Source organism: Mercurialis annua, linkage group LG1-X, assembly GCF_937616625.2.
Source record: "Mercurialis annua linkage group LG1-X, ddMerAnnu1.2, whole genome shotgun sequence".
Classification (NCBI taxonomy): Eukaryota; Viridiplantae; Streptophyta; class Magnoliopsida; order Malpighiales; family Euphorbiaceae; genus Mercurialis; species Mercurialis annua.
This window is the reverse complement of record NC_065570.1, coordinates 1,129,094-1,154,420: the sequence shown is the minus strand read 5'-3', so window position 1 is coordinate 1,154,420 and position 25,327 is coordinate 1,129,094. Positions and strand designations below refer to the sequence as shown.

At 31.6% G+C, this 25,327-nt stretch overlaps 6 protein-coding genes across 10 annotated transcripts; all 6 read left to right on the top strand.

The window, feature by feature from the left end:
• The first annotated feature begins 957 nt into the window (after window positions 1-957).
• On the top strand, window positions 958-2,571 carry LOC130015020 (putative F-box protein At3g58860). Its single transcript, XM_056104400.1, has 3 exons — window positions 958-1,053; window positions 1,353-2,303; window positions 2,428-2,571. The coding sequence occupies exons 2-3, from the start codon at window positions 1,368-1,370 to the stop codon at window positions 2,569-2,571; spliced, it is 1,080 nt and encodes a 359-aa protein (XP_055960375.1). The 5' UTR covers window positions 958-1,053; window positions 1,353-1,367.
• A 2,919-nt stretch (window positions 2,572-5,490) lies between these two features.
• On the top strand, window positions 5,491-6,035 carry LOC130015019 (uncharacterized). Its single transcript, XM_056104399.1, has 2 exons — window positions 5,491-5,535; window positions 5,631-6,035. Exons 1-2 carry the CDS (start codon window positions 5,491-5,493, stop codon window positions 5,916-5,918), a joined length of 333 nt encoding a protein of 110 aa, XP_055960374.1. The 3' UTR covers window positions 5,919-6,035.
• Window positions 6,036-9,445: 3,410 nt separating this feature from the next.
• On the top strand, window positions 9,446-11,182 carry LOC130015030 (F-box/FBD/LRR-repeat protein At1g16930-like). Its single transcript, XM_056104419.1, has 3 exons — window positions 9,446-10,398; window positions 10,523-10,678; window positions 10,777-11,182. The coding sequence occupies exon 1, from the start codon at window positions 9,468-9,470 to the stop codon at window positions 10,200-10,202; it is 735 nt and encodes a 244-aa protein (XP_055960394.1). The 5' UTR covers window positions 9,446-9,467; the 3' UTR covers window positions 10,203-10,398; window positions 10,523-10,678; window positions 10,777-11,182.
• A 1,507-nt stretch (window positions 11,183-12,689) lies between these two features.
• On the top strand, window positions 12,690-16,403 carry LOC130015348 (F-box protein At4g09920-like). Of its 4 annotated transcripts, none has more exons than XM_056105261.1 (3): window positions 12,690-12,810; window positions 13,360-13,907; window positions 16,201-16,403. In XM_056105261.1, exons 2-3 carry the CDS (start codon window positions 13,375-13,377, stop codon window positions 16,238-16,240), a joined length of 573 nt encoding a protein of 190 aa, XP_055961236.1. In that variant the 5' UTR covers window positions 12,690-12,810; window positions 13,360-13,374; the 3' UTR covers window positions 16,241-16,403. The 4 variants fall into 4 exon arrangements, 3 of the variants coding, with proteins under 3 accessions (XP_055961236.1, XP_055961240.1, XP_055961239.1); XR_008790459.1 differs by lacking the exon at window positions 16,201-16,403 and adding an exon at window positions 14,433-14,524 and having other exon boundaries at window positions 12,692-12,810; window positions 13,360-14,026; XM_056105265.1 differs by lacking the exons at window positions 13,360-13,907; window positions 16,201-16,403 and adding exons at window positions 14,433-14,588; window positions 14,684-15,193 and having other exon boundaries at window positions 12,694-12,810.
• On the top strand, window positions 14,880-18,246 carry LOC126658881 (F-box protein At4g09920-like). 2 transcript variants are annotated; one of them, XM_050352697.2, is made up of 4 exons: window positions 14,880-14,944; window positions 16,444-17,392; window positions 17,525-17,680; window positions 17,776-18,246. In XM_050352697.2, the coding sequence occupies exons 2-4, from the start codon at window positions 16,454-16,456 to the stop codon at window positions 18,061-18,063; spliced, it is 1,383 nt and encodes a 460-aa protein (XP_050208654.1). In that variant the 5' UTR covers window positions 14,880-14,944; window positions 16,444-16,453; the 3' UTR covers window positions 18,064-18,246. The 2 variants fall into 2 exon arrangements, with proteins under 2 accessions (XP_050208654.1, XP_050208653.1); XM_050352696.2 differs by lacking the exon at window positions 14,880-14,944 and adding an exon at window positions 16,023-16,182.
• Window positions 18,247-22,962: 4,716 nt separating this feature from the next.
• On the top strand, window positions 22,963-24,972 carry LOC126658927 (F-box/LRR-repeat protein At1g06630-like). The gene is made up of 4 exons (XM_050352700.2): window positions 22,963-23,120; window positions 23,338-24,213; window positions 24,342-24,497; window positions 24,594-24,972. Exons 2-4 carry the CDS (start codon window positions 23,353-23,355, stop codon window positions 24,870-24,872), a joined length of 1,296 nt encoding a protein of 431 aa, XP_050208657.1. The 5' UTR covers window positions 22,963-23,120; window positions 23,338-23,352; the 3' UTR covers window positions 24,873-24,972.
• Window positions 24,973-25,327: the final 355 nt, after the last annotated feature.

Below are 25,327 nucleotides of genomic sequence, written 5' to 3'. Positions count from 1 at the left end.
CAATTACATTCATATACTCAAAACGCTGCTCAAAGCTCTAAACTGACTTTGGCATCGGAGAGTTAATCGGACAACCACCGTCCGGTTAGCTTCTACCCTGTTTTGCAGGTCTTACTCACCGGTTCAGAAGGCAGACTCCATCAAGAGCAATTGTCTTTCTAAAACTTCAGTTGTGAAAAATTTAATAAAAAATACATCAGTGCACTTTTCAATATCTTTTATTTTGGTGTTGTTTAATACTATAAGTGTTTTTTTTTATAAAATGTATTTCTATCCATTTTTCGGTCATCGGTAATGTCAAAAGACAAAACAAAAATAATTTCCCGTTCATTAAATTTGCACATCATGTTAGTAAAATTAATGATAATTATTATAAGCGATGATACACTTATATACGTAGAATCAAAATGTCAATCATATAAGCAATTTTTTTTACCTTAGTAGTATACTTTTAAAAATTTAAACATCAGTATAAAGATAAAGTTCATACACTAAAATAAAAAAATTGGAAAAATTCAGACACTGGAATTGTAATTTATCCAAAAGCTTAAGGTGATTAATTTTTTTAAAATTTATTTTGATTAAATTGTTGTTTACTTAAATTAGTGCTATGGTTAAGATGTGTTGTAATAAAACTTACTGTTTATTAAAAAATTATTTAGCTAATTATAGTTAAGTTACTATAGTATTCTAAAATATTGTCTTAAATTTTAAAAGTGAACGACTATAGATTAGTGATTTAAAAAATCAACAAAAATTATTATATGTAAGATAATAAAAGAATAACTGATTACTAACAAAATATTTAAAAAACATTAATCATACATTAAATTTTATACTAATAATAATATACGTATCATTTTTATAATTTTGATTTGGTTTTTTTGGTTTAATCGGCTCGGTTCCATTTTTTCACACCCCCTCTACTACTTCACCGCCAAATTTTCAAACAAAATCAATTTATAAACGCTCTTTGCTTATGTCTTAAAACCTATTTGTGATTATAAACAAGATTTCAGACAAAAGAGTTCAGTTGACGAAGAACCGAATTAGGTAATTAATTGTTTTTGTTTCTCTCCTCAATTCATTTGGCATTCTGTTACTTCTTATTATTAGGGTTTTGATTAAATATGCTTTAGGGTTTAGTAATTTGAACGTGTTTTCGTGCTTTAGGGTTTAGTAATTTTGCTTAGGAACTGATGAATTAGGGGCTTGCTCTCCTCAAATCTTAGAGTGAATTTTGAATATAGAAATAGTTTCTGCTAATTATTCTTAATGTTAGGGAACTTGTTTTCCTGCTTTAGGGTTTAGTAATTTGGCATGTGAACTGAATTAAGCTTATGTATTTTTAGGGAAAATATAATATCATGAGTGAGTTAAGTAGATATAAAAGGCAGAGGGAGAATAATGAAGCTCGAGATGAAGAAGATGCAAGCATGAAGATTTTGAACAATTTACCTGATGTTGTTCTTGTTGATATTATATCCCGGCTCGAAATGAAAGAAGCCATAAGAACTAGTGTTGTGTCGAAAAGATGGGAATATCTTTGGGCATCCAAATATGATCTTGCGTTTAATGATGAGGATTGCAAGCATGTGAGATATTTCAGGAGTATTGTGGATAGAGCACTTATGCTTCGTGATTCCTCCAGCATAAATGAATTCTGTCTCTCTTGTGAAGTCGAGTGTCATGATGATTCCCGTATTAAAACATGGATATGTGATGCCGTAAAGAAGAATGTTTGTGTGGCCAACTTTACACTTGATGGTGTTTTTGTGTTGCCTTCTTGCTTGCTCACCTGTGCAACATTGACATCATTATCTTTAAGTTTGCTCTCGGATTTCAGCATTCCTACGCCAATTGGTTTGCCAGCTCTGAAGTGTTTGATATTTAATTCTGTTGAATTTTCAGCTGATAATTCCATACAGAAGCTATTGTCCAGTTGTCCGGTCCTGGAGAAGCTATGTTTTGGGGGATGCATTTGGACAAATCTCTCTTCATTGAGCATCTCTGTCCCCGTGCTCAAGAGCTTGGAAATTTTTGATTCGAAATTAATTCCAAGCTTTTCAGATTGTGATGGTTGTCAATTTGCAATTTTTGCAACTAGTCACTTTGAGTCCTTCATTTATTATGAGGGTCTCGAAAATGAGTGCATCATTTTTAACTCACCCTCAATAGTAGATGCGTGCATACATGTTAATTACAATGATGGAAGACGAAGAGAAGTTGCCGATAAAGCATATAAACTCCTGAACGGACTTGCTAATGTTGAGAAACTAGTTTTTGTAAATGATGTCGTTAAGGTGTGTTTGCTGTTCCCTTCATGATTTCAATTTGTATTCTCTTTTGTCAAGCATGCTTTCTTTATATTGCACTTCTTACTCGTGATCAATAAATTCTTATTTGTGTTTGACCTCTTTCCTTTAGGCTCTCTCTGCTGCAGAAGCAGAACAACTCCTTCCCCATTTCCCTATGTTCCAGCGTCTAGCTCATTTGCAGTTGAAAATTCCATCAGTGAATTTAGACTGTAAACCTCTATTGAAGCTGCTGTGTCACGACCCATTTTCATGAATCGCGACCGGCGCTAGGGTATGGGTAATGTAGTACCAAAACCCGTAGCTAGCCTTTCAATTAACAATATAAACACATAACCTGCAGAAAACCAATGCTCGGGGGCAACCGAGACTTCAACCTAAATCTAGCAGTTATAATATTCAACGGTTAATATAACATGCTTATCCAATTCCGAAACTAAAATAGATTTATCATAAACCAATGTAAATAATATAACATGCCAAAGCAACATAACCAGTCGAACCAATCCGACAAACAACTGTAATAATAATAATAAAGACGTCTAGTTAACTACTGCGGTCTAAAAATAAAATAGTTTGACAGTTTATCAAAATAAATGGAACCTCCGAGGAAAAGTAAATGCGGAGATCACCTGACTCTCTCAGATCATAACCCTGGGAAAATTGGGAAAACAACGGGGTCAGATATACTGAGATGAGTTCATACCACTATTTACATTTATTAAGTGGAAAACCTTTAAAACGTTTAAAACATTTAATAACGATATTACAGATAATAGTTGGAACCCTAATCCACAATTCTAAATAATAATCATAATCCAATAGGTCTGGTCCCGAGAGCTGAGCTACACCGAGTTACCACTGACCACACTTATACCAGAGTCCCGAGAGCTGAGCTACACCGAGTTACTCTACCTGGTCCCGAGAGCTATGCTCACACCGAGTTACCACATTCCCATATATACCTTACCCAGATCAATACCGGTGCGCACGCAGTCCTAATGATGCCCATTAGGTAGCATGTTCCAACTAGAAGCCATAATATAAAAACAGTTCGAAATATACGTACAGTATATATATTTAATATTAAAATAACAATTTACTTAATAAAGCGGTAAATAGTAAATATAAACTCACTGCTTGCTAATCCACGTGAAATACCGGCAAGCAACTAACTCTGGTTCGCCTCTGAAGCACGAACAGTAGACGAGTCTAGACAATAAAATAATTATTAAAATCAGACCCTAACTCTAGAGAGTACTAGACACCACATAAGACTAGCACAATTAACACGTAGTAATAAACAATCCAAAGTAACACAAATACATCCAAAAGGTAATAAAGCCCAATTAATATAAGTCTATTGAGTTCCCGCTTAAAATCCAATTTATAAATATTATTTAATAACTTTAAATAATAAATAAATTACAAATAGTGGGTTTGCCGAGTTACCAATAACTACCAAGCTAACCTCACTTGTCGGATGACCCAAGTCTAATCCGACTCAAAACGTTTATCAAATATAAACCCGAGTTTATATTTATAAAACAAATTAACAAAATATTAATCTATTTTAAAAGCGGAACTCAATAACTTCAATTCCAAGTAACCCAAGTTACAAATCAAAAACTTACATTTTAAGTTAATAAAAGTTTAGGGACTAAATCGTACTTTAACCAATTAGGGGCTAAACTGTACTTTTGCCAAATAGGGACTAAATTGTACTTTAGTCAATTTGATATCCGAAATCAATTTAATTGCTTTTGTTTATAATTAAAACCAACTATAAGGTTATCAACCAAAAATCCACTTAATTAAGTTATAAAATAAGTTCAGGGGCTAAATTGTAATTTAACCAAATTTTGACAAAACGACATTTGTAGGCAAATATAATTACCCGAGTAATTATATAAACTTAATTAATAAATAACTATCGCTTACAACATAAGAGTTTTAATTCAAAACGAAATCCAATTTTACTAGGTAAAGTTAAACTTCAAGGATTTATTTGATTTAGTCAAAATAATTTAATGGCCACAATGGCATTTTAGCCATCTCCTTCAAGTTTAAACCCAGGTGATACCCGCCTATGCCTTAATCATCATTCTCTTAAATTTCCAATTACAGAAACATAATTTCCAAAACCAACAAACACAACACCAATCTTCTTTAACAAATCTTAATTAAGCTAGAAGAACATCATTCATGAATTAACCAAAATCCTAATCATATACTAAAAACTCAATCACAGTGGCACCAAAGCAAGGAACGGGAAGAACAACGACGAGCCGTACAATGAGCAACACATCGAAATAACTCACTCAACAAAGCCGTTAACCCATTGAACAAATATGTTACGTAATCAATCATGAAGAATCAAGCCAAAGAAAAGAAACCCAATCGGCAGAAAACTAGAAAACTAAAACAGAAAATATAAAGCTTTAAAACGGAAACCGTACGGCGAATGGAAACGAGGTCGATCACGTACCGTTCAACGAAAATGAGGTGGGGAGACGAAGGTATATGAGTCTAGAACGTCTGAGATCAAACGGAATCAGTTTCGATCTAGAAACGAAAGAGAACGAACCAAATTACGTAATGTCGTTCATAAGCAAAATCTGGAAATCATAAGAATCAGAAAACTTACCGAACAGCGATCTTTGGAAGATGATAACAGCTTCGATACTCAGCGAAATGACAAGCGGAAAACGGCTAGGGTTTCAGTGATGAGTGGTGAAGATTTTCTGTTTAGAAGTCGAACTGATATAACGAGAGGAAGTAGGTCGAAAATAGGTCGGAAGTGGGCTGGGCGAAGGGGTCCAAAAGGAAGACCTGTTCCCGAACGGGAATGGCCATTTTTTGGCCTGCTCCCGTTCGAGAAAGGGCCTGGTCTCGAACGAGACCAGGCCTGCAAATGGGTTCTCGTTCGAGAATCCTTGGATTCTCGAACGAGAACCAAAAATAAATACTCAGGTCTCGATTTGAGACCTGAGTTAACCAGAAGTGGTTCAACCACTTCGGTTGAACCACAAACCAAGAAGAAATCATTTTTTTTAAAACCGAACCAAAACGAATCGAACCACGAAAATCTACGAAACTTCAAATACCCCTCAAAACACATCCGGAACCACGTCGGAAATTAACAAAATAAATTTAAAATTTTACGGGATATTACATGCTGCGATGCGCTCATCATCTCAAAACCCTTGATTTCTACGAGGTAATGTTGTAGGCGTTGCGTCCAGCATTTTGTTGTTTTTCCACATGCCGTTTTCTCTATTGCTGACACATTACATATATTATGTGGCTATGTAGGGGATAAGTCTTCTCTCAGATTTCTCGGAAAATGACGATCTAATGAACCCAGTGCCTCATTGTCTATTGAATGAGGTCAAGAGCATTAAGATTAAAGAATTTTCTGTACATATGAAAGCGTTGTATGCAGTGATGTATTTGTTGAAGACTGCATTAGTGTTGGACAAGATGACGATCATTTGCTATAAGAATTCAGAGAAGCTGCAAAAGAAGGTGACTGAACTGTTAAATCAATTTTCAAACGGGTCAGAAATTTGTGAGGTAATTGTTTATTCAGCAGAACACTAAGCGTAACACTTTATCCTATCTGATAGATCTGTAGGAATGGTAGCATAAACCGTCGTTCCAGAAGCAGAACCATTTTGAGGCTTGAATTGCCTATCTTTGCTTGTAAATTTTATCACTGACATGTTATTACATCAGATAGAAAATGTACAAATGGTAGACTTATTTTGGGGAAAAGGTTGAAATATACCATTAATGTTTAGGCTGAAGAACATATCAGCCCCTCATGATGTTTTTAGTTAAAAGATCTAATTAACGTTTTCAAAACGGTTCATATAAACCCCTAATGATAGCAGAAATAAAACGGTGTCAATTATGCTCGGTATTTGACACAAAAGGCGGACTGTAGAGCATTAGATGCAGAGGCTTTAATGGAAACTATCAAAAAGATAGATTTGGATATCAAATTGTTATGAACTAACATACTACAATATAGTTTATATATAATTTCTGAATGCAGAGTACGATAAATACATTGATATTTTAGTTCTAGCTGGAATTAATCATGGTTTGCTATAAGTGTACAAAAGAAATCGATGTTTAGTTTAAAATCGACCAAACTGACCAAATTGAAATATTTTAAATTTTCAAACCCGACACAAGTATAGTTTAGATTTCGATTGAATCAATTTAAATTATTTAATCGATTCTATAAAAAGGTTTTGTTTCTAAGTAATATTTTACTATAAAATAAATTTAAGTATTAAAAATTATTATATATTTTTTATCTAATTAATAACATATTTGTCTATTAAATATTATTTATTGATTTGCTTTAATAAGAAATAATCAACTAAACTAAAATATGATTGTGAATATTAATGAGAAAATTAGGATAAATAACCCATTTTTAACATGTTATCCTATGTGATAGATGGGCAGGAACGGTGGACTTTTTTTGCTAAAACTTCTCTGTTTGTTAAAGAAGGCTTTTGTAACTTCAAAATATAGGTGAGTTGGTAAAAGTAAAACGCTCTTTTGCTTAAGTGAGATTGTAGGTGCAAACCGTATTCATATATGCAGTCGTTTATAATTTGGGACCAGAGTTTTCTCTCCAGCAATCTACCCGGCTTGAGTGAGGACTAGTCTGAATGTGATTGTCTCGTTAAGAGAAGGCTATTAGTATTGTATAGTTTAGTCTCTGTGTGTGATATCATACCGATAAGTTGCTCGTAAAATTCTTCTTATTCTGAAGCTCATACGAAAAGCAGAATTGAATATGCTGACAGTAGTTGAGTGGATGGCCGAACCGGTTAAATTGTATAGATATGGCAACCGGGTCAGCTTTGAAACACTGCCTTTAACATTGATATGAAATAACAACATACTACATTTTATTTGATATATAATTTCCGAAGCTGAGTATGAGAAATAGTTAAATACATTAATATATTAGTTCTAAATGGAATTAATAATGGTTTCCCACAAGTGTATACAAGATATTGCTAGCTAATCTATCAGTTCAATTTGGTTTAAAACGACCATTTCAGTTTGGTTTAAAATCGACCAATTGGAAATACAAGTATATTTAAAATTGAAGCTGAATTAATCCGAATAAGTTAATCAATTCGGTTAAAAGATTATATTTTATGAATAATTATTTTATTTTAAAATCTATTTAAGCCTTAAAAATTATTGTCAGTTTTTCATATATAATTAATAACATGTTTTTCTATTTGGTGAGAATCAAACATAACATATGTCATAATTCACATACTGTCGACCCTCTGATACTTAATACACATGGTGGATCAAAATTTTATTAATTATTAGAATTATTAATTTATTGAATTTGTATAAAAAAATTATAAAAGATATTTTAAAGCATCTACATTAATAGACCTAATATTAATATTATATTCTAAAAAAACTAATTAAATATACTTTACAATCACTCAATTTAAAAGAAAAAAATTTATATTCAATTTAAAAAATATCAATTGATATCAAACCAACAATAAATTGTTAAGAAGTTGTATTCATAAAATAAAATAATTTTTAATATTTTTTATACTAGAGATATTTTACTTACTTTAATTTGTTTATCTAATAACTTCTTTTAAAATTTCTCAAAAGAATAAGAAAGTCATAATTTGATGATATTTTAACTTTCACTTTATGAATTAAGGTTAGTATGGCCTTAAATAAATCATCAATTGTTATATATTTTATTAAAAATATCTCTAATAATTAATATTCATGTAGAATATATTTTAAATTTTATTAATTATTAAATAATAGAATTACTAATTATCCGATGTGGAACGAAGTTGGTTCTCTCAATTTTCTATTAATTATTAGAATTATTAACTATTAGAGGGTCGACTGTAATATGGTTTTTCACTTTTGTTTCCGTCATTTTTTTTGTTAAGGGTGGTAATCGACTTTTTAGAATCTCAATTGTTAGTTGTTAGTTACAGAGGCGTGGTTCGAATTTACAACCACAACCTCTCAATGCACTAAATTAAAAAAATTCAAAAAGATGATGTGGTCTCCCACCTTTATTTCTGTTAACGATTTTATCACTTATGTTAGAAAATTAATTTACCCTTAATTTCTTTAACTCAGTTAATTAACACAATAAAAGATTAATCTTTTAACGAAAACAAAAATGAGGAATTATATCGTTTGATTTTCAAATTGAAGGAATTAAAAGTGTGAAGTTTTTGAGTAATTTGCTCATAATCTACATTTAAGATATAAAACTCAGTCTCAACTAAGGGTTAAAAACTTGTCAGCTTACCGAACTATCAATCTATCTTAAAAAAAGATATCAAACTTTAATTTATTTCAAAAAGACTATTAAATTATCAATTTATTTTAAAAAAGATACCGAATTTTTATTTATTTTTAAAAGGTTATCAAATATATTTTTTGATAAATGATAGGTTTTTTAATTAAATTGAAGATTTATACACATGTAGTTTATATGGCGTAATTACTATAGAATTGCCTCATATGATTCGGATGATTGAAAATATTAACTTTTGGTAATCTTTTAAAAACAAAATAATGGTTGGTATTTTTTTATAATAAATGGATAGTTTGATAACTTTTTTGAAATAAATCAAACTTTGGTAACCTTTTTATAATAAATTGAAAATTTGATAACCTTTTTAAAATAAATGAAAGTTCAGTAATCTTTTTGAAATCAATTGATAATTCCGTAACCTGAAAAGTACTTAACCCTGTTTTGTAAATTACGATTAATTTATTTTTTAATGGAAAAAAGTTCCCTCTAAAACTAATTAAATTTGTTGCCTTACACTGAGCTTTATTTATCCTGGACTATAAACAAGAATCTACAAAGAACGGAGTAAATTTTCTTTGCTTATATAGCTGATTATCCAGGTAATTAATCGTTTTTGTCTCATTTTATTTGTTTACTGCAATCATTTGGTACTCTGTTACTTCTATTTATGTTAGGGTTTTGATGTAAAATGTGGATTGTTGATGGCTTACATATTGAACTTGTTTTGGTGCTTTAGGGTTTAGTAATTTGGCTTAGGAAGTGAATTAATGTTATGTATTTATAGGGAAGATATAAATATTATGAGTGACTTAAGTATATATAAAAGGCAGAGGCAGAGTAATGAACCTCAAAATGAAGGAGATACAAGCATGAAGAATTTGAACAATTTACTTGATGATGTTCTTGTAGACATTATATCCCGTCTCGATATAAAAGAGGCCATCAGAACTAATGTTCTGTCCAAAAGATGGGAATATCTTTGGGCATCCAAATCTGATTTTGACTTTGAGGAAGGATGTAATGACATGAGATATTTCATGTGTATTGTGGATAGAGCTTTTGCGTCTCGTAATTCTTCTAGCATAAATGAATTCCGTCTCTCTTGTGAAGTCGGGCATGATGATTCCCACATTAAGACATGGATATGTGCTGCGGTAAAGAGAAATGTTCATGCGGTCAACATTATACTTGATGGTGTTTTTGTTTTGCCTTCTTGCCTGCTCACTTGTGCAACATTGACATCATTATGTTTATGCTTGCCCTATGATTTGAGGGTTCCTACGCCGATTAGTTTGTCAGCTCTGAAGTTTTTGGTACTGGATTCTGTTAAATTTTCAGCTGATAATTCCATACAGAAGCTATTGTCCGGTTGTCCGGTCCTGGAGAAGCTGGAATTTTGCGAATGCAATTGGACAAAGCTCTCTTCTTTGAGCATCTCTGCCCCCATGCTCCAGAGCTTGGAAATTATCGAGAATTTATGGTTTAGATCATCCAAGCAATTCAGATGGTTGTCACGTTGCAATTTTGGGAACTAATAACTTTAAGTCCTTTACTTATTGTGGTTCTCTGGAAAATGAGTATTGCATTTATAACTCACCCTCGATAGAAAATGCACACATAGACATTAATTACAGTGGTGGAAGAGGAAAAAAGGTTGCCTATAAAGCACATAAACTCATGAACGGACTTGCTAATGCTGAGAAACTAATTCTTATAAATGAAATCATGAAGGTGTGTTTTCTGTTCCCTTCATGATTTCAGTTTGTATTCTCTTTAGTCAAGCATGCTTTCTTTATTTTGCACTTCTTATTTGTGTTTAATAAATTCTTATTTGAGCTTGACCTCTTTCCTGTAGGCTCTCTCTGCTGCAGAAGAACTCCTTCCCCAGTTCCCTATATTCCGGCGTTTAGCTCATTTACGGTTGGAAATTCCATTTGTGAATTTAGATTGTAAACCTCTATTGAAGTTGCTGCGATGCTCTCATTATCTCAAAACCATCGAATTCTACGAGGTAATGTTGTAGGTGTTGTTGTGTCCAGCATTCTGTAGTTCTTTAACGTGCTGTTTTCTCCATTGCTGAACCATTTGATATATAATGTGGCTATGTAGGGAATAAGTCTTTCCTCGCCTTTCAAGCAAGATGATGATCTATTGAATCCAGTGCCACCTTGTTTATTGAATGAGGTAAAGAGCATTAAGATCAGAAATTTTGTTGGAAATAACATATCATTGCATGCCGTGAAGCTTTTGCTGAAGAATGCGTTGGTGCTGGACAATATGACCATCATTATTTGCTCTGAGAAATTAGGGGGCCAGCACCGAAGGGCGATCGAACAGTTAACGAAATTACCTAAAGGGTCTGAAAGCTGTGAGGTAATTGTTTATTCATCATATCACTAACAGTGACACTTTATCCAGAAGCAGAACCATTTTGAGGCTTGAATTGCCTACTTTTGCTTGTAAATTCTACCACTAACATTAACATGTTATTATCCTATCTGATAGATGTGTAGAAATGGTGGGATTTTTTTTAGCTAAAACTTCTCTGTTTGTTAAAAGAAGGCCTTTGTAACATTGCCTATCTTGTTGAGAGAAGGCTATTAGTATTGTATAGTTTAGTTTCTGTTTGTCTTAAAATTCTTCTTATTCTGAAGCTCATACGAAAAGCAGAATTGAACCGGTCGGTAGTAAGTGAGTGGACGGTTGAATCGGTAATTGAACCGGTTGAATTATAGATAGATTTGGCAAGCGGCTCAGTTTTAAAACACTGCATATAACATTTTTTTGAACTAACACTACATTTTATTTAATATGTAATTTCCGAAAGAGTATGATAAATCCATTTATATTTTAGTTCCAACTGGAATTTCATAGTGGTTTGCTATAAGTGTACAAAAGATATTGTTAGTGAATTGGTCGATTCGGTTTGGTTTAAAATCGATCAAAACCGACCAATTGAAATATTTTAAATTTTCAAAGCGAACACAAGTATAGTTTAAATTGAAATCGAATCAGTCTGAATTATTTAATTGATTTTTTTATTTAATTGATTTGATAAGAGGGTTTTGTATTTTAAACAACATTTTAATTTTAAAATAGATTAAAATTACAACATACTTTTCTACTAAATATTATTTACTAATTTATTTATTTGCTATAATTAGAAATAGAAAACTGAAATAGTAGTATATGATTGTGAATATTGATTAATTAAAAATTAGATAAAGTTATTAATGTTGTTTAATTCAAATTTTAGAAGAAAGCAATTCTTTTATATTTCATCGATTAATTTGACTTCTATAATTAAATTATCAATTAATATTTGTATTCAATATAAAAATGCTATTTTTAAAAAATTAAAGAATAAATTGATTAGAAACAAAATGCAAGATGTACAAAAACACATTGTACAAAAAACCAAAGAATACATTAATTTTCTTTTGAGCTATTTAAGTTCTTAACGTTTTTAAATTGTACAAATAAACTCACACACTTGAAAAATACAACAAAAATAACTAAAAATTTGAAGGGCTAAATGTTCAAAAAATAAATTGAAAAGATTTCATTGCTCTTTTCAAAAATTGAAATAATTTTTACAATATTTAAAAATATTGAAAGCCTAAGCGGCAAAAAAGTTGTATACCCGTTGCTTAGTTGCATCGATTTGGTTTGTTTTGATTGGTTAAACTGACCAAATTGAAATATTTTAAATTTTTAAACAAAACATAAGTATAGTTTAAAACAAAAATTAAATTAAAACAAACTTTATAATCAACCCGGTAAAAAGTATGATTTTAATTTTTTTTTTAAATATCTTGAGCATTAAAAATCATTATCTAAAAATATTTAATATAAAATAATTAGTATATTTTTCTCTTAAATATTATTTCCTAATTTATTTATTAGTTATAATCAAGAAATAGAACCTATATTTAAGATTTTAAATATCAACTAAATATAAATAGATAAAATCGTAAATATTGTTTAATTGGAATTCTGAAAGAGAATTATTCATTATATTTCGTAAATAAAAAATTTAAAAATTTCCATTTGACTTCCATAATTTAAATTTCCTCTCCTACTTCACCGTCAAATTTTCAAACAGAATTCTGAAAGAGTTCACTTGAGGAAGAACCGAGTTTGGTGATTAATTTTTTTTTTGTCTCATTTTATTTCTCTCCTCAATTCATTTGGCACTCTATTAGTGTGTTACTTATTATTATTATTAGGGTTTTGATAGTTGATTAAATATACTTTAGGGTTTTGATAGTCGATTAAATATGCTCTAGGGTTTTGATAGTCGATTAAATGTGCGTAGGGTTTAGTAATTTGGACTTGTTTTGGTGCTTTAGGGTTTGGTAATTTGGTTTAGGAACTGAATTAATCTTTTGTATTTATAAGGGAAAATATAATGAATGTATTGATTAATTCAGTTCCTAAGCCAAACTACTAAAACCCTAATCATTTGAGGATAGCGATCATTTGCTCTCCTCAAATCATTGGGTACTCTCTTAGTATGATTTTTGATATAGAAATAGTTTAAAATTAGGGATTTGTTTTTGTTATTTCTGCTAATTATTCTTGATGTCAGGGTTTTGATGTAAAAATGTAGGATTATATATTGAACTTGTTTTCCTGCTTTAGGGTTTAGTAATTTGGCCTATGAACTGAATTAATCTTATGTATTTGTAGGGAAAATATAATATTATGAGTGACTTAAGTATATATAAAAGGCAGAGGCAGAGTAATGAACCTCAAAATGAAGGAGATGCAAGCATGAAGAATTTGAACAATTTACTTGATGATGTTCTTGTAGACATTATATCCCGTCTCGATATAAAAGAAGCCATCAGAACTAGTGTTCTGTCCAAAAGATGGGAATATCTTTGGCCATCCAAATCTGATTTTGACTTTGAGGAAGGATGTAATGACAGGAGAAATTTCATGTGTATTGTGGATAGAGCTTTTGCGTCTCGTAATTCTTCTAGCATAAATGAATTCTGTCTCTCTTGTGAAGTCGGGCATGATGATTCCCACATTAAGACATGGATATGTGCTGCAGTAAAGAGGAATGTTCATTTCGCCGATATTAAACTTGATGGTGTTTTTGTCTTGCCTTCTTGCTTGCTCACTTGTGCAATATTGACATCATTAAGTTTAAGCTTGCCCCGCGGTTTGTGTGTTCCTACGCTGATTTGTTTGTCAGCTCTGAAGTCCTTGGAACTTGTTTCTATTAAATTTTCAGTTAATAATTCCATACAAAAGCTATTGTCCGGTCCTTAAAAAGCTGTGTTTTTGCGAATGCAGTTGGACAAAGCTCTCTTCTTTGAGCATCTCTGCCCCCATGCTCCAGAGCTTGGTAATTATCGAGAATACATTCTTTGGATTTGTTGGATCAAATCCAAGCAATGCAGATGGTTGTCAAGTTGCAATTTTTGGAACTAATAACTTGAAGTCCTTTACTTATTATGGTGATCTAGAAAATGACTAATGTATTTATAACTCACCCGCTATAGAAAATGCACACCTAGATGTTGCTTACAATGGCGGAAGAGGAAATCTTTTTGCCCATAAAGCATATAAACTCATGAATGGACTTGCTAATGCTGAGAAACTATTTCTTAAAGATGAAATCATGATGGTGTGTTTGTTGTTCCCTTCATGATTTCAATTTGTATTCTTTTTAGTGAAGCATGCTTTCTTTATTCTACTCTTCTTATTTGTGTTCAATAAATTCTTATTTGTAACTGGCCTCTTCTCTGCAGGTTCTCTCTGATGCAGAAGAACTCCTTCCCCATTTACCTATGTTCCAGCGTTTAGTTTATTTGCGGTTGAAAATTCCATCAGTGAATTTAGATTGTAAACCTCTATTGAAGTTGCTGCGATGCTCTCATCATCTCAAAACCCTTGATTTCTGCGAGGTAATGTTGTAGGCGTTGCATCATGCATTTTGTTGTTTTCCCACATGCTATTTTCTCTATTGCTGATATATTACATTTATTATGTGGCTATCTAGGGAATAAGTCTTCTCTCAGATTTCTCGGAAAATGACAATCTAATGAACCCAGCACCATGTTGTTTATTGAATGAGGTGAAGAGCATTAAGATTGAAAAGTTTTCTGGAAATAAGAAAGCATTGCAGGCAGTGGAGTTTCTGTTGAAGAATGCATTAGTGTTGAAAAATATGACCATTATTTGCATTGCGAATTCAGGGCGCCTGCATGGGAAGGTGACCAAACTGTCAAAGAGATTTCCAAAAGGGTCTGAAAGTTGTAAGGTAATTGTTCATTCGTCAGTCCTCTAACGGTAGCACTTTATCCTATCTGATAGGTATGTAGGAATGGTAGAATAAACTCTCATTTCAGAAACAGAACCATTTTGAGGCTGATATGCCTGGCTTTGCTTGTAGATTTTATCACTAACATGGTAGCCTTCTTTTGCTAAGACCTCTCTTCTTGTTAAGAGAAGCCAATCAATATTGTATAGTTTAGTTTCTGTTTATGATATCATGGCGCCATTCTCTTCATTTTCTCCTTATTCCAAAGCTCAAAAGAAAAAGAAAAAGAAAAGGGAAAAGAGAAAAAGAAAAGGAAACTTCCCTCGAGCAACTATACGAATTGAGCTACTCGCGAATTATTCGAAAAATTCAAGCTAGAGCTTAAAAATTTAATCCAATTCGATTTGAGCTCGAGTTTATGTAACACTCTTGGGTTTGGCTCAGCCTGTTTGCACCTCAAGGAGCAATCAAATTTCCGTTCCTCGGTACTTTTTCATATCACAATGTACAAGATGAACTGTTTATGCAATTGATTTATTGTGCTTGGTTTACATGAAATTACGTTCATTACATGTTGCTCACAGTTACCATTCTGTTAAATATTATTTCTTAATTTATTCATTAGTTATAATTAAGAAAAAAACTAAATTTAAGATTTTAATAATTAACTAAATTTAAATAGATATAACTATAAATGTTGTTTAATTATAATTTTGAAAAAGCATAATTCATTATATATCATAAATAAGTAATTTAAAATTTTCCATTTGACTTCCATAACTGAAATATCAATTAATGTTTGTATTAAATAAAAAAATTTATTATACCTAACACAAGCAAAGAATAAACTGATTATAATATTAATTTTATATTAAAAATATTAGTATCATTTTTATAATTTTAATTTGGTCTTTTGTTTAATCGGCTCCACTTTTTCACAAGGGATATAATTATTGTATCATGTTATTTTTATAACAAACCAATAAACATTCTCAATAAAAAAATTAAAATTTTTTATAATTAAAATTTCACATTATAAAATGACACAGCACAATGATTATATAATTTTTATTTTTTCACACCCCCTGTGCTACTTCACCGCCAAATTTTCAAACACAATCAATTAGTAATTTATATCTACAGCTCAACGGCAACGCATCTTGTCCTGCGCTTTTTGCTTATCTGTGATTATAAACTAGGTTTCTGACTTCTCTTTGCTTATATAGCTGATTATTCAGGTAATTAATTGTTTTTGTCTCATTTTATTTCTCCTCAATTCATTTGGCACTCTGTTAGTGTTTTACTTTTTATTGTTAGGGTTTTAGGGTTTAGTAATCTGGTCTTGTTTTGGTGCTTTTGGGTTTAGTAATTTTTCTTAGGAACTGATGAATTAGGGGTTTTGCAGGATTTGTTTTTGTTATTTCTGCTAATTATTCTTAATGTCAGGGTTTTGATGTAAAATATATTTGGCCTGTGAACTGAATCTTGTGCATTTTTAGGGAAAAAATCATGAGTGAGGCAAGTAGATTTAAAAGGCCGAGGGAGAGTGATGAAACTGGAAATGAAGGAGATGCGAACATGAAGAACTTGAACAATTTACCTGATCATGTTCTTGTAGACATTATATCCCGACTCAAAATGAAAGAAGCCATCAGAACTAGTGTTCTGTCCAAAAGATGGGAATATCTTTGGACATCCAAATCTGATTTTGAGTTCAAGGAAGGATGTAATGACAAGAGATATTTCAAGTCTATTGTGGACGGAGCTCTCGCGTCTCATAATTCTTCTAGCATAAATGAATTCCGTCTCTCTTGTAAAGTCAGGCGTGATGGTTCCCACATTAAGACATGGGTATGTGCTGCAGTGAAGAGGAATGTTCATTTGGTCCACATTACACTTAATAGTGGTCTTGTCTTGCCTTCTTGCTTGCTCACTTGTGCGACGTTGACATCATTATGTTTAAACTTACGCAGCACTTTGAGTGTTCCTACTTCAGTTTGTTTGTCTGCTCTCAAGTTCTTGGATCTTGCCTGTGTTAAATTTTCAGTTGATAATTCCATACAGAAGCTATTGTCCGGTTGTCCGGTTCTGGAGAAGCTGGAATTTTGCGAATGCAATTGGACAAAGCTCTCTTCTTTGAGCATCTCTGCCCCCATGCTCCAGAGCTTAGAAATTATCGAGTATACATTCTTTGGATTTGGATCAAATCCAAGCAATATAGATGGTTGTCAAGTTGCAATTTTTGGAACTAATAACTTAAAGTCCTTTACTTATTGTGGTGCTCTAGAAAATGAGTATTGTATTTATAACTCACCCGCAATAGAAAATGTTCACCTAGATGTTGCTTACAATGGTGGAAGAGGAAATTTTTTTGCCCATAAAGCATATAAGCTCATGAATGGACTGGCTAATGCTGAGAAACTAATTCTTATAGATGAAATCATGAAGGTGTGTTTTCTATTCAATTTGTAATCTCTTTAGTCAAGCATGCTTTCTTTATTTTGCACTTCTTATTTGTGTTCAATAATTTTTTATTTGCGGTCTATAAATTTTTATTTGTTCTTGACCTTTTTCCTGTAGATTCTCTCTGATGCAGAAGAACTCCTTCCCTATATCCCTATGTTCCAGCGTTTAGCTCATTTGCAGTTGGAAATTCGATCAGTGAATTTAGATTGTAAACCTCTATTGAAGTTGCTGCGATGCTCTCATTATCTCAAGACCCTTGATTTTAATGAGGTAAGGTTATGGGCATTGCGTCCAACATTTTATTGTCTTTCCACATGTTGTTTTCTCTATTGCTGAAACATTACATATATTATGTGGCTATGTAGGGAATAAGTCTTCTGTCAGATTTCTCGAAAAATGACGATCTAATGAACCCAGTGCCGCATTGTCTATTGAATGAGGTGAAGAGCATTACGATTGAAAAATTCTCTGGAAATGAGAAAGCATTGCAGGCAGTGGAGCTTTTGTTGAAGAATGCATTAGTGTTGGAGAATATGACCATCACTTGCATTGCGAATTCAGGGCGTCTGCATAGGAAGGTGACCAAACTGTCAAAGAGATTTCCAAAAGGGTCAGAAAGTTGTAAGGTAATCGTTTATTCAGACGTTTATTAAATCCGTTAGATCTTTAAGAATGGTAGAATAATCTCTCATTTCAGAAACAGAACCATTTTGAGGCTGAAATGCCTGGGTTTGCTTGTAATTTCTATCAATAACATGGTAGAGTTCTTTTGCTAAAACCTGTCTTTTTGTTAAGTGAAGGCAATTAGTATTGTGTAGTTTAGAGACTGTTTCTAATATCATGGTACTTAGCGAATTGGGTTACTCGCGAATTAGTTGAGATCGATTCGAATTTTAAGTCGAGCTCGAGCTTAAAAATTTAAACCAATTCGAATTTGAATTCAAGTTTTTATAACACATTCGGCTTCGGCTTAGCCCATTTGCTCCTCAATGAGCAACCAAATTTCCGTTCCTCAGTACTTTTTAATTAAACATGGTCATTTTTTTATGTTTTACGGGACATAAAAAGTATTTTTAAAAAATACTTTGTATGAATGTTCTTAAAAAATATTTTCATTTTAAAATCAATTTAAGCATTTAAAGTTATTATCAATTGCAATTTCTTTCATTTCTGGGAAAAATAATAATTGCAATTTCATTCAAAAAAAGTTGAGCCAATTTAATGCTGTTAATTTTTCGGCTCAATGCTTTATTTGTCATTTTTTTAATTTTAAACTTCATTTTTAAACCACCGGAATATAGGGAATTTTGAAATAATTTTTGTTTAATTTTTAAAAGTTTTGAATAAATTTAAAATCAGAGCAGCCAGTAGTTTAAGACCGATTTAAAATTTGAAAAGTATTACTAACCAGCTAAGAAGTATGGAAACTTCGACAAAGTTGCGTTTCCCGTTTCTGAAACGTTTCGGAAACTGGAAACTCTTGGACACCTGTACGAAACGTTTTGGGCCGTTTCCGTATATAAAAAAAATTAGAAATTTGTAAAAAAATTAAAATTATACACAAATAAAAAAAATCTAACTAGTTGCCCATAAATTTTACATTCGCATTGCCCACAATGCATCAAATATACTTATTTGTGTTGAATTATATTATATTTTTTATATATTTATAAAATTTTAAGTATTTAGTATATTAAAATGAATTATTTTGTTAATTATCATAAATATTTAGATAATATTTTTATAAATATATCCCTAAATTTTTGTTATTTACACGTTTTTCCCACGTTTCGTGTCCTTCATTTTGAAAAAAATTAGTTTCCCCGTGTCCGTTTCGTATCGTTTCCGTTTCCCGTTTCCGTTTCCGTGCTACCTAGCTAACCAGACTAATATAATTAAATTCTACTTTTGTGAAAAACATCATGTATATATATTTATATAAAATTTATTATTTAATTATTTTAAATTATTTAAATCGAATAAAAAGTCAAACACTTATAATAACAAAAATCGAATTAAATGCAACAATCTAGACGTTACGATCGCGGCTTCAATCCGACTATTTAAAAAAAACAATTATAGAGAAACTAGAACTGGAATGTTATAGCTCGAATTTTCCAGAGATGTGGGCTTGCGGACAATACATATTCCAAAATTTGATCGTAATTTCGAGCTTCGGTTTGCGGCGGCAGGGTGGTTGGGGGGAGAGGGGGGTTTCCACTAAAAAATTAAATTAAATTTTATCAATTACCATGTCATTCTTATAATTTTGGTTTGGTTGTTCAATCCACTCCATCTTTCCACATCACTTTCTTTGCTAGGAGTGAGTATGGTCCGGTTTGATTTAGTAAAATTTAAAACCAAATTATATTCTAAGTAAAAAAATAAAATCAAACTATACCAAATATTTGTATAACATTTTGGTTCAATTAACCAGACTTTAGAGGTGGTTTCGGTTTGGTAAGATTAATATAGATTTAGATAATAATTATATATAATAACTGAACTAATATGTATATATGTATACTCCCTCCGTCTCAAATTGATAGGCAGTTTAGGACAAATACGGGTATTAAGAAATTTATAAATTCTAGTTAAAATGAGTTAATATATGAAAAAATAACATATTTGCCCTCATTTAATATAGTGATAATTTTTGTCCTTTTGTGATTTTTGTTGTGTTTCCAAGATACTCCCTATAATTAATGAGGGTATATTTGACAATTACTTGTTAAAATAAATATCTAGTGTCTATAATTTGGGACAAAAAAACTTAAAAATAGTGCCTATCAATTTAGAATAGAGGGAGTATTAGTTAATGCATATATTAATTTTATATATATATACACAAACTTATTATATTTATATATAAATATTTATGTAGAGAAATCTTTACACATACATCTATTAATAAAAATGATTTTGTTTTAAAATTTGATATGTGGTCAGTTTGGTTAATTGATAATAACAACCAAACCAACACTAAACACCATAGTTTTTTATAATTTTTAACCAAATCAATCTATTTTAATAATTTTAATTAAATTAAAATAATTTTTAAATTAGTTGTCAATAATTTGGTTTGATTTTTGGTTCCCCCTACTCTCTCCTACTTCACCGCCAAATATTCAAACATGATTAATTATACCAATAGCTCAATTGCAATGCATCTTCTATCCAAATTTCCAAACATGATAAAATAATTTGGTAACTTATTTTTAATTTCGTTAACGATTTAATACTTTAAATTGACAAAAAAACTCTAATAATCAACAAATCTGAAATCGAGGAGATTCTTATAATGGATTACACATCTGGCAAACTCCTACAAAATAAATTTTGATGGGGCTTTCAGTGCGACAGAGTCTGTGGGTCTGCGAGAGTAGGGACTTGTGTATGTAGTGAGAGACCATCGATGCAAGGTTCCAAGTTCAATCGTTCGTCGTTTTCTCAATATCAACTCTCCAGCGATGGTTGAAGCATTGTCATTTTGTGAAGCAATTCTGCTAGCTAATCGATTAAAGTTATGATCAAATCCAATTTTTGAAGAAGATGCTAAAGGAATCATATGTGATGAGGATAGGCTCAATGGTAGATAGCAATTGTGAAATTATGATAAAATTGTCAAATGCTCTATCGTGATTTAGCGCCGTGTTCATTTAGTTTTGTCAAAAAAAATTATAATTGAATAGCACACAAGGTTGCTAAAAAAAGCTTTAGAGATAATTTTTTCTGTTGTAATTCTCGAATCCAATAGGTGTGCCTAAATTCAAAATTTTTTTCAGTCGATTTGAGTAATACAAGTAATGGAAAAAGGTTTGTTATATGCTCCTAAATTTACCCCAAGACCCGAATTTGTCCTTATGTTTGATTTTGGCTGAAATACACCCGTGATGTTTTAAAATTGGCCTATTTCTTCCCTTATTTTTAACGGGTTAAATAATTCAAATTTTTCGTCATCTATTTCCTAAGTGGATGATGACATGGCTAGTACCCCTAAGCACATGTTGTTTATGCCCCTAATATTTATCCCAAAGCCCAAATTAGCCCTTAAATTAAACACTAATTTAAATTATTTTTATTTTTCCAATAAAAATTAAAGAACGTTTTTAAAATATTTACACTCCGTAACTCCTGCGAGTTTATCGGAATAAAAAACGAGATATTTTAAAAAAAAAATTACATTCCGTCTACCGAAGGAGCCACCGTCCGTCGAAAAGCGAGGAGTTGATGCTCCTCGTCTTCATCCTTAGAAAGTGTCAGAGAGAAGGGCCCTATAGTTTACAAAATTAAAACTGAGATACCCAATCGTTTGATTTTCAAATAAGGGGTACCAAATTGTGAATTATGACAAACGTGAGGGGTCTTAGAATAATTTGCTCTTAAACTTTTATATATAGTCACATTTTCTCTTCTCTCTCTTTCTCTCAAAATCCTTTTTTCCTTTTTTTTTTCTTTTCCGTTCGTATCATTTGGTCGCTTTTCCGTTCGTTTATTCTGTTTGCTTTTCCGTTCGTCTCTTTTCGTTCTCTTCTGTTCGCGCTTTTCTGTTTGTCTCTTCCATTCGCACAATGGATTTTTCGACACCCTTTTCAGTTTTTTTTATAATTTTTTAAATTTTTTATGATGATTTAAATATTTTGTAAGTAAGTCTATTTTTTTTTGTTATTTTTTTTGTTTATAAAATTTTTCTATTATTCATGTAATTATTTTGTCTTGTTTTTGTTCATAGATTCCTTCTTTTATATTTATGCTATTGATTTTGTAAACAACGAATTATTTATAGTGTATTTACAGTGTTTTTATACTGTATTTATATTATAGTGTATTTCTGGTGTATTAATAGTGTATTTCTGGTGTTATTCTAGTTTAATCATGTTTTTCTGGTGATTTTATAGCGTATGTATATTTTTTTGGTGTATTTGCAATGTTTTTATGGTATACATTACAAAAACACAAAAGATACACTAATGAAACTCCGTTTTTACACTAACAAAAAACGATAAAAATAACGCAGGCATAAATCAGTAAAAAGGTGAAAAGGAGTATTTTTTAAATGAAGGTATTTTTAGTAAATAAAAAAGGTACACCTTGTAAATATTTTTGAAAACTATAAAATCGTAAATAAAATATAAAATAGTGTATCGTAGAAAATTTCCTCTAAAATAAAAACAAACCGCACTAAATATTTATAAAAAAATTTGGTTCAATTAACCAAGCTTTAATTATCATTGATTTCAATTCGGTTTGATTGATATAAATTTAGATAATTATTATATATTATAATTGAATTAATATATATCAATTGTACATATACACACACACTTATTATATTGATATATAAATGTTTAAATGGATAAATCATATATTTATCTATTCAAAAACATATTAAATTAATTATTTTAAATTATTTAATTATTTAATTCTGGTCAATCCATTTTATCCTGCTTCACCGCCAAATTTTCAAACACAATAAATTATATAAACAGCTCAACTGCTAGACATCTTGTCCTACGCATGCAGTAGACCTATGCATGTCACTTCATTTCTTTATTGAAAAACGTAACAAAACACAAATTTCATTTGATTTCATTATTTTAATGGAGATTAAATTTCAATTGATTTCATTATTAACAGAAAAAATTTACTAGACAAAGAAGAACAGAATAAGGTTTCGGATATCTCTTTGCTTGTATAGCTGATTATCCAGGTAATTCATTGTTTGTTCATCTTATTTTTTATTTATAAGTAGTTTATAATAAGGAATTTGTTTTTGCTATCTCTTCTTTTATTATTGTTAGGGTTTTGATGTAAAATGTGTGATTATTGGTAGTTTAGGTTCAGACGATTACATATTGAACTTGTATTTCTGTTTTAGGGTTTAGTAATTTGGCTTAGGAACTGAACTAATGTTATGTATTTTATAGGGATCGAAAAATATCATGAATTTAAGCAATTTACCTGATGCTGTTCTTGTACACATTATATCCCGGCTCGAAACGAAAGAAGCCATCCGAACCAGTGTTCTGTCGAAAAGATGGGAGTGTCTTTGGGCATCTAAATATGATTTTACGTTTGAGGAAGGATGTAACAACCGGAGAAGTTTCAGGTCGATTGTCGATAGAGCTTTTGCGATTGGTGAATCCTCTAGCATAAATGAATTCCGTCTCTCTTGTAAAGTCGGGCGTGATGATTCCGACATTAAGACATGGATATGTGCTGCGGTAAAGAGGAGAGTTCAGGTGGTCAGCATTAAACTTGATGGTGTTCTTGTCTTGCCTCCTTGTTTGCTCACTTGTGCAACACTGACATCGTTGTGTTTGAACTTAAGCGACACTTCGAGCCTTCCTACTTCAATTTGTTTGCCTGCTCTCAAGCTCTTGGAACTTGATAGTGTTTTATTTTTAGCTGATAATTCTTTACACAATCTACTGTCGGGTTGTCCGGTCCTTGAAGAGCTGATTTTTAGCGAATGCTGTTGGTTAAAGCTCACTTCTTTCAGTATTTCTGCCACTATGCTCCAGCACTTGGAAATTATTGAGGAAATATGGTTTAGATCAAATTCAAGCAGTTCAGATGGTTCTCAGGTTGTAAAATTTGGAACTTGTAACTTTAAGTCCTTCAATCATTGTGGTGATGTAGGAAACGAGTACTGCATATATAACTCACACTCGACAGCAATTGCACACATGTATGTTTCTTACAGTGATGGAAATCGAAAAAAAGCTGCCCGTAGAGCGTATAAGCTCATGAACAGACTTGCTAATGCTGAGAAACTAATTCTTAAAGGTGATATCTTTGAGGTGTGTTTGCTCACTGTTCCCTTCATGATTTCAGTTTATATTCTTTTTAGTCAAGCGTGCATTCTTTATTTTTCACTTCTAATTTTTGTTCAATAAATTCTTTTTTGTGCTTGACATCTTTCCTATAGGTTCTCTCTGATGCAGAAGAACTCCTCCCCAATTTCCCTTCGTTCCAGCGTTTAGCTCATTTGCAGTTCAAAACTCCATCTGTGAATTTAGATTGTAAACCTTTATTAATGTGGCTGCACTGCTCTCGTTATCTCAAAACCCTTGTTTTTGATGAGGTAATGTTGTAGGCATTGCGTCCAAACATTTCGTTGTTTTTCCACATGTTGTTTTCTCTATTTCTGATACATTGCATATACTATGTGGCTGTCTAGGGAATAAGTCTTCTCTCGGATTTCTCGGAAAATGACGATCTAATGAACCCAATGCCGCGCTGTTTATTGAATGAGGTGAAGAACATTAAGGTTAACAACTTTTCTGGAAAGAAGAAAGAATTGCAGGCGGTGGAGTTTTTGTTGAAGAATGCATTAGTATTGGAAAATATGTCGATCATTTGCATTGTGAATTCATGGCGCCTGCTAAGGAAGGTGACCGAACAGTTAAGGGGATTTCCAAAAGGGTCAGAAAGCTGTAACTTGTTAATTGCTTTTTAGAATAAACTCTCATTTCAGAAACAGAACCATTTTGAGGCTGAAACGCCCGGATTTGTTTGTAAATTCTATCACTAACATGGTAGGCTTCTTTTTGCTAAAACCTCTCTTCTTGTTAAGAGAATGCAATTAATATTGTGTAGTTTAGTTTCTGTTTCTGATATGTGGTGCTATTCGCTTCATTTTCTCCTTATTCTGAAGCTCAAAAGAAAAAAAAAACTTCCCTCGAGCAACTAAACGAGTTGAGCTACTCGCTAATTAGTTGAGACCGACTCGGAAAATTCAAATCGAGCTCGACTTTAAATTTGGTAATCCAATTCGATTAGAGCTCGAGTTTATGTAACACACTTGGGCTTGGCTCAGCCTGTTTGGCTTTCCACCTCAACGAGTATTTTACTTTCCGTTCCTTGGTACTTTTTCATATCACGGTGTTGAAGATGAACTGTTTATGCAATTGA

Excerpts from the sequence above, each read along its gene's own strand:
- LOC130015020 (XM_056104400.1), top strand. The coding sequence starts at position 1,368 with ATGAGTGAGTTAAGTAGATATAAAAGGCAGAGGGAGAATAATGAAGCT. Across the intron at positions 2,304-2,427 it reads TTGTAAATGATGTCGTTAAG|GCTCTCTCTGCTGCAGAAGC; the intron begins GTGTGTTTGCTG and ends TCTTTCCTTTAG.
- LOC130015019 (XM_056104399.1), top strand. The coding sequence starts at position 5,491 with ATGCTGCGATGCGCTCATCATCTCAAAACCCTTGATTTCTACGAG. Across the intron at positions 5,536-5,630 it reads AAACCCTTGATTTCTACGAG|GGGATAAGTCTTCTCTCAGA; the intron begins GTAATGTTGTAG and ends GTGGCTATGTAG.
- LOC130015030 (XM_056104419.1), top strand. The coding sequence starts at position 9,468 with ATGAGTGACTTAAGTATATATAAAAGGCAGAGGCAGAGTAATGAACCT.
- LOC130015348 (XM_056105261.1), top strand. The coding sequence starts at position 13,375 with ATGAGTGACTTAAGTATATATAAAAGGCAGAGGCAGAGTAATGAACCT. Across the intron at positions 13,908-16,200 it reads GAACTTGTTTCTATTAAATT|CTCATTTTATTTCTCCTCAA; the intron begins TTCAGTTAATAA and ends AATTGTTTTTGT.
- LOC126658881 (XM_050352697.2), top strand. The coding sequence starts at position 16,454 with ATGAGTGAGGCAAGTAGATTTAAAAGGCCGAGGGAGAGTGATGAAACT. Across the intron at positions 17,393-17,524 it reads TTATAGATGAAATCATGAAG|ATTCTCTCTGATGCAGAAGA; the intron begins GTGTGTTTTCTA and ends TTTTTCCTGTAG. Across the intron at positions 17,681-17,775 it reads AGACCCTTGATTTTAATGAG|GGAATAAGTCTTCTGTCAGA; the intron begins GTAAGGTTATGG and ends GTGGCTATGTAG.
- LOC126658927 (XM_050352700.2), top strand. The coding sequence starts at position 23,353 with ATGAATTTAAGCAATTTACCTGATGCTGTTCTTGTACACATTATATCC. Across the intron at positions 24,214-24,341 it reads TTAAAGGTGATATCTTTGAG|GTTCTCTCTGATGCAGAAGA; the intron begins GTGTGTTTGCTC and ends TCTTTCCTATAG. Across the intron at positions 24,498-24,593 it reads AAACCCTTGTTTTTGATGAG|GGAATAAGTCTTCTCTCGGA; the intron begins GTAATGTTGTAG and ends GTGGCTGTCTAG.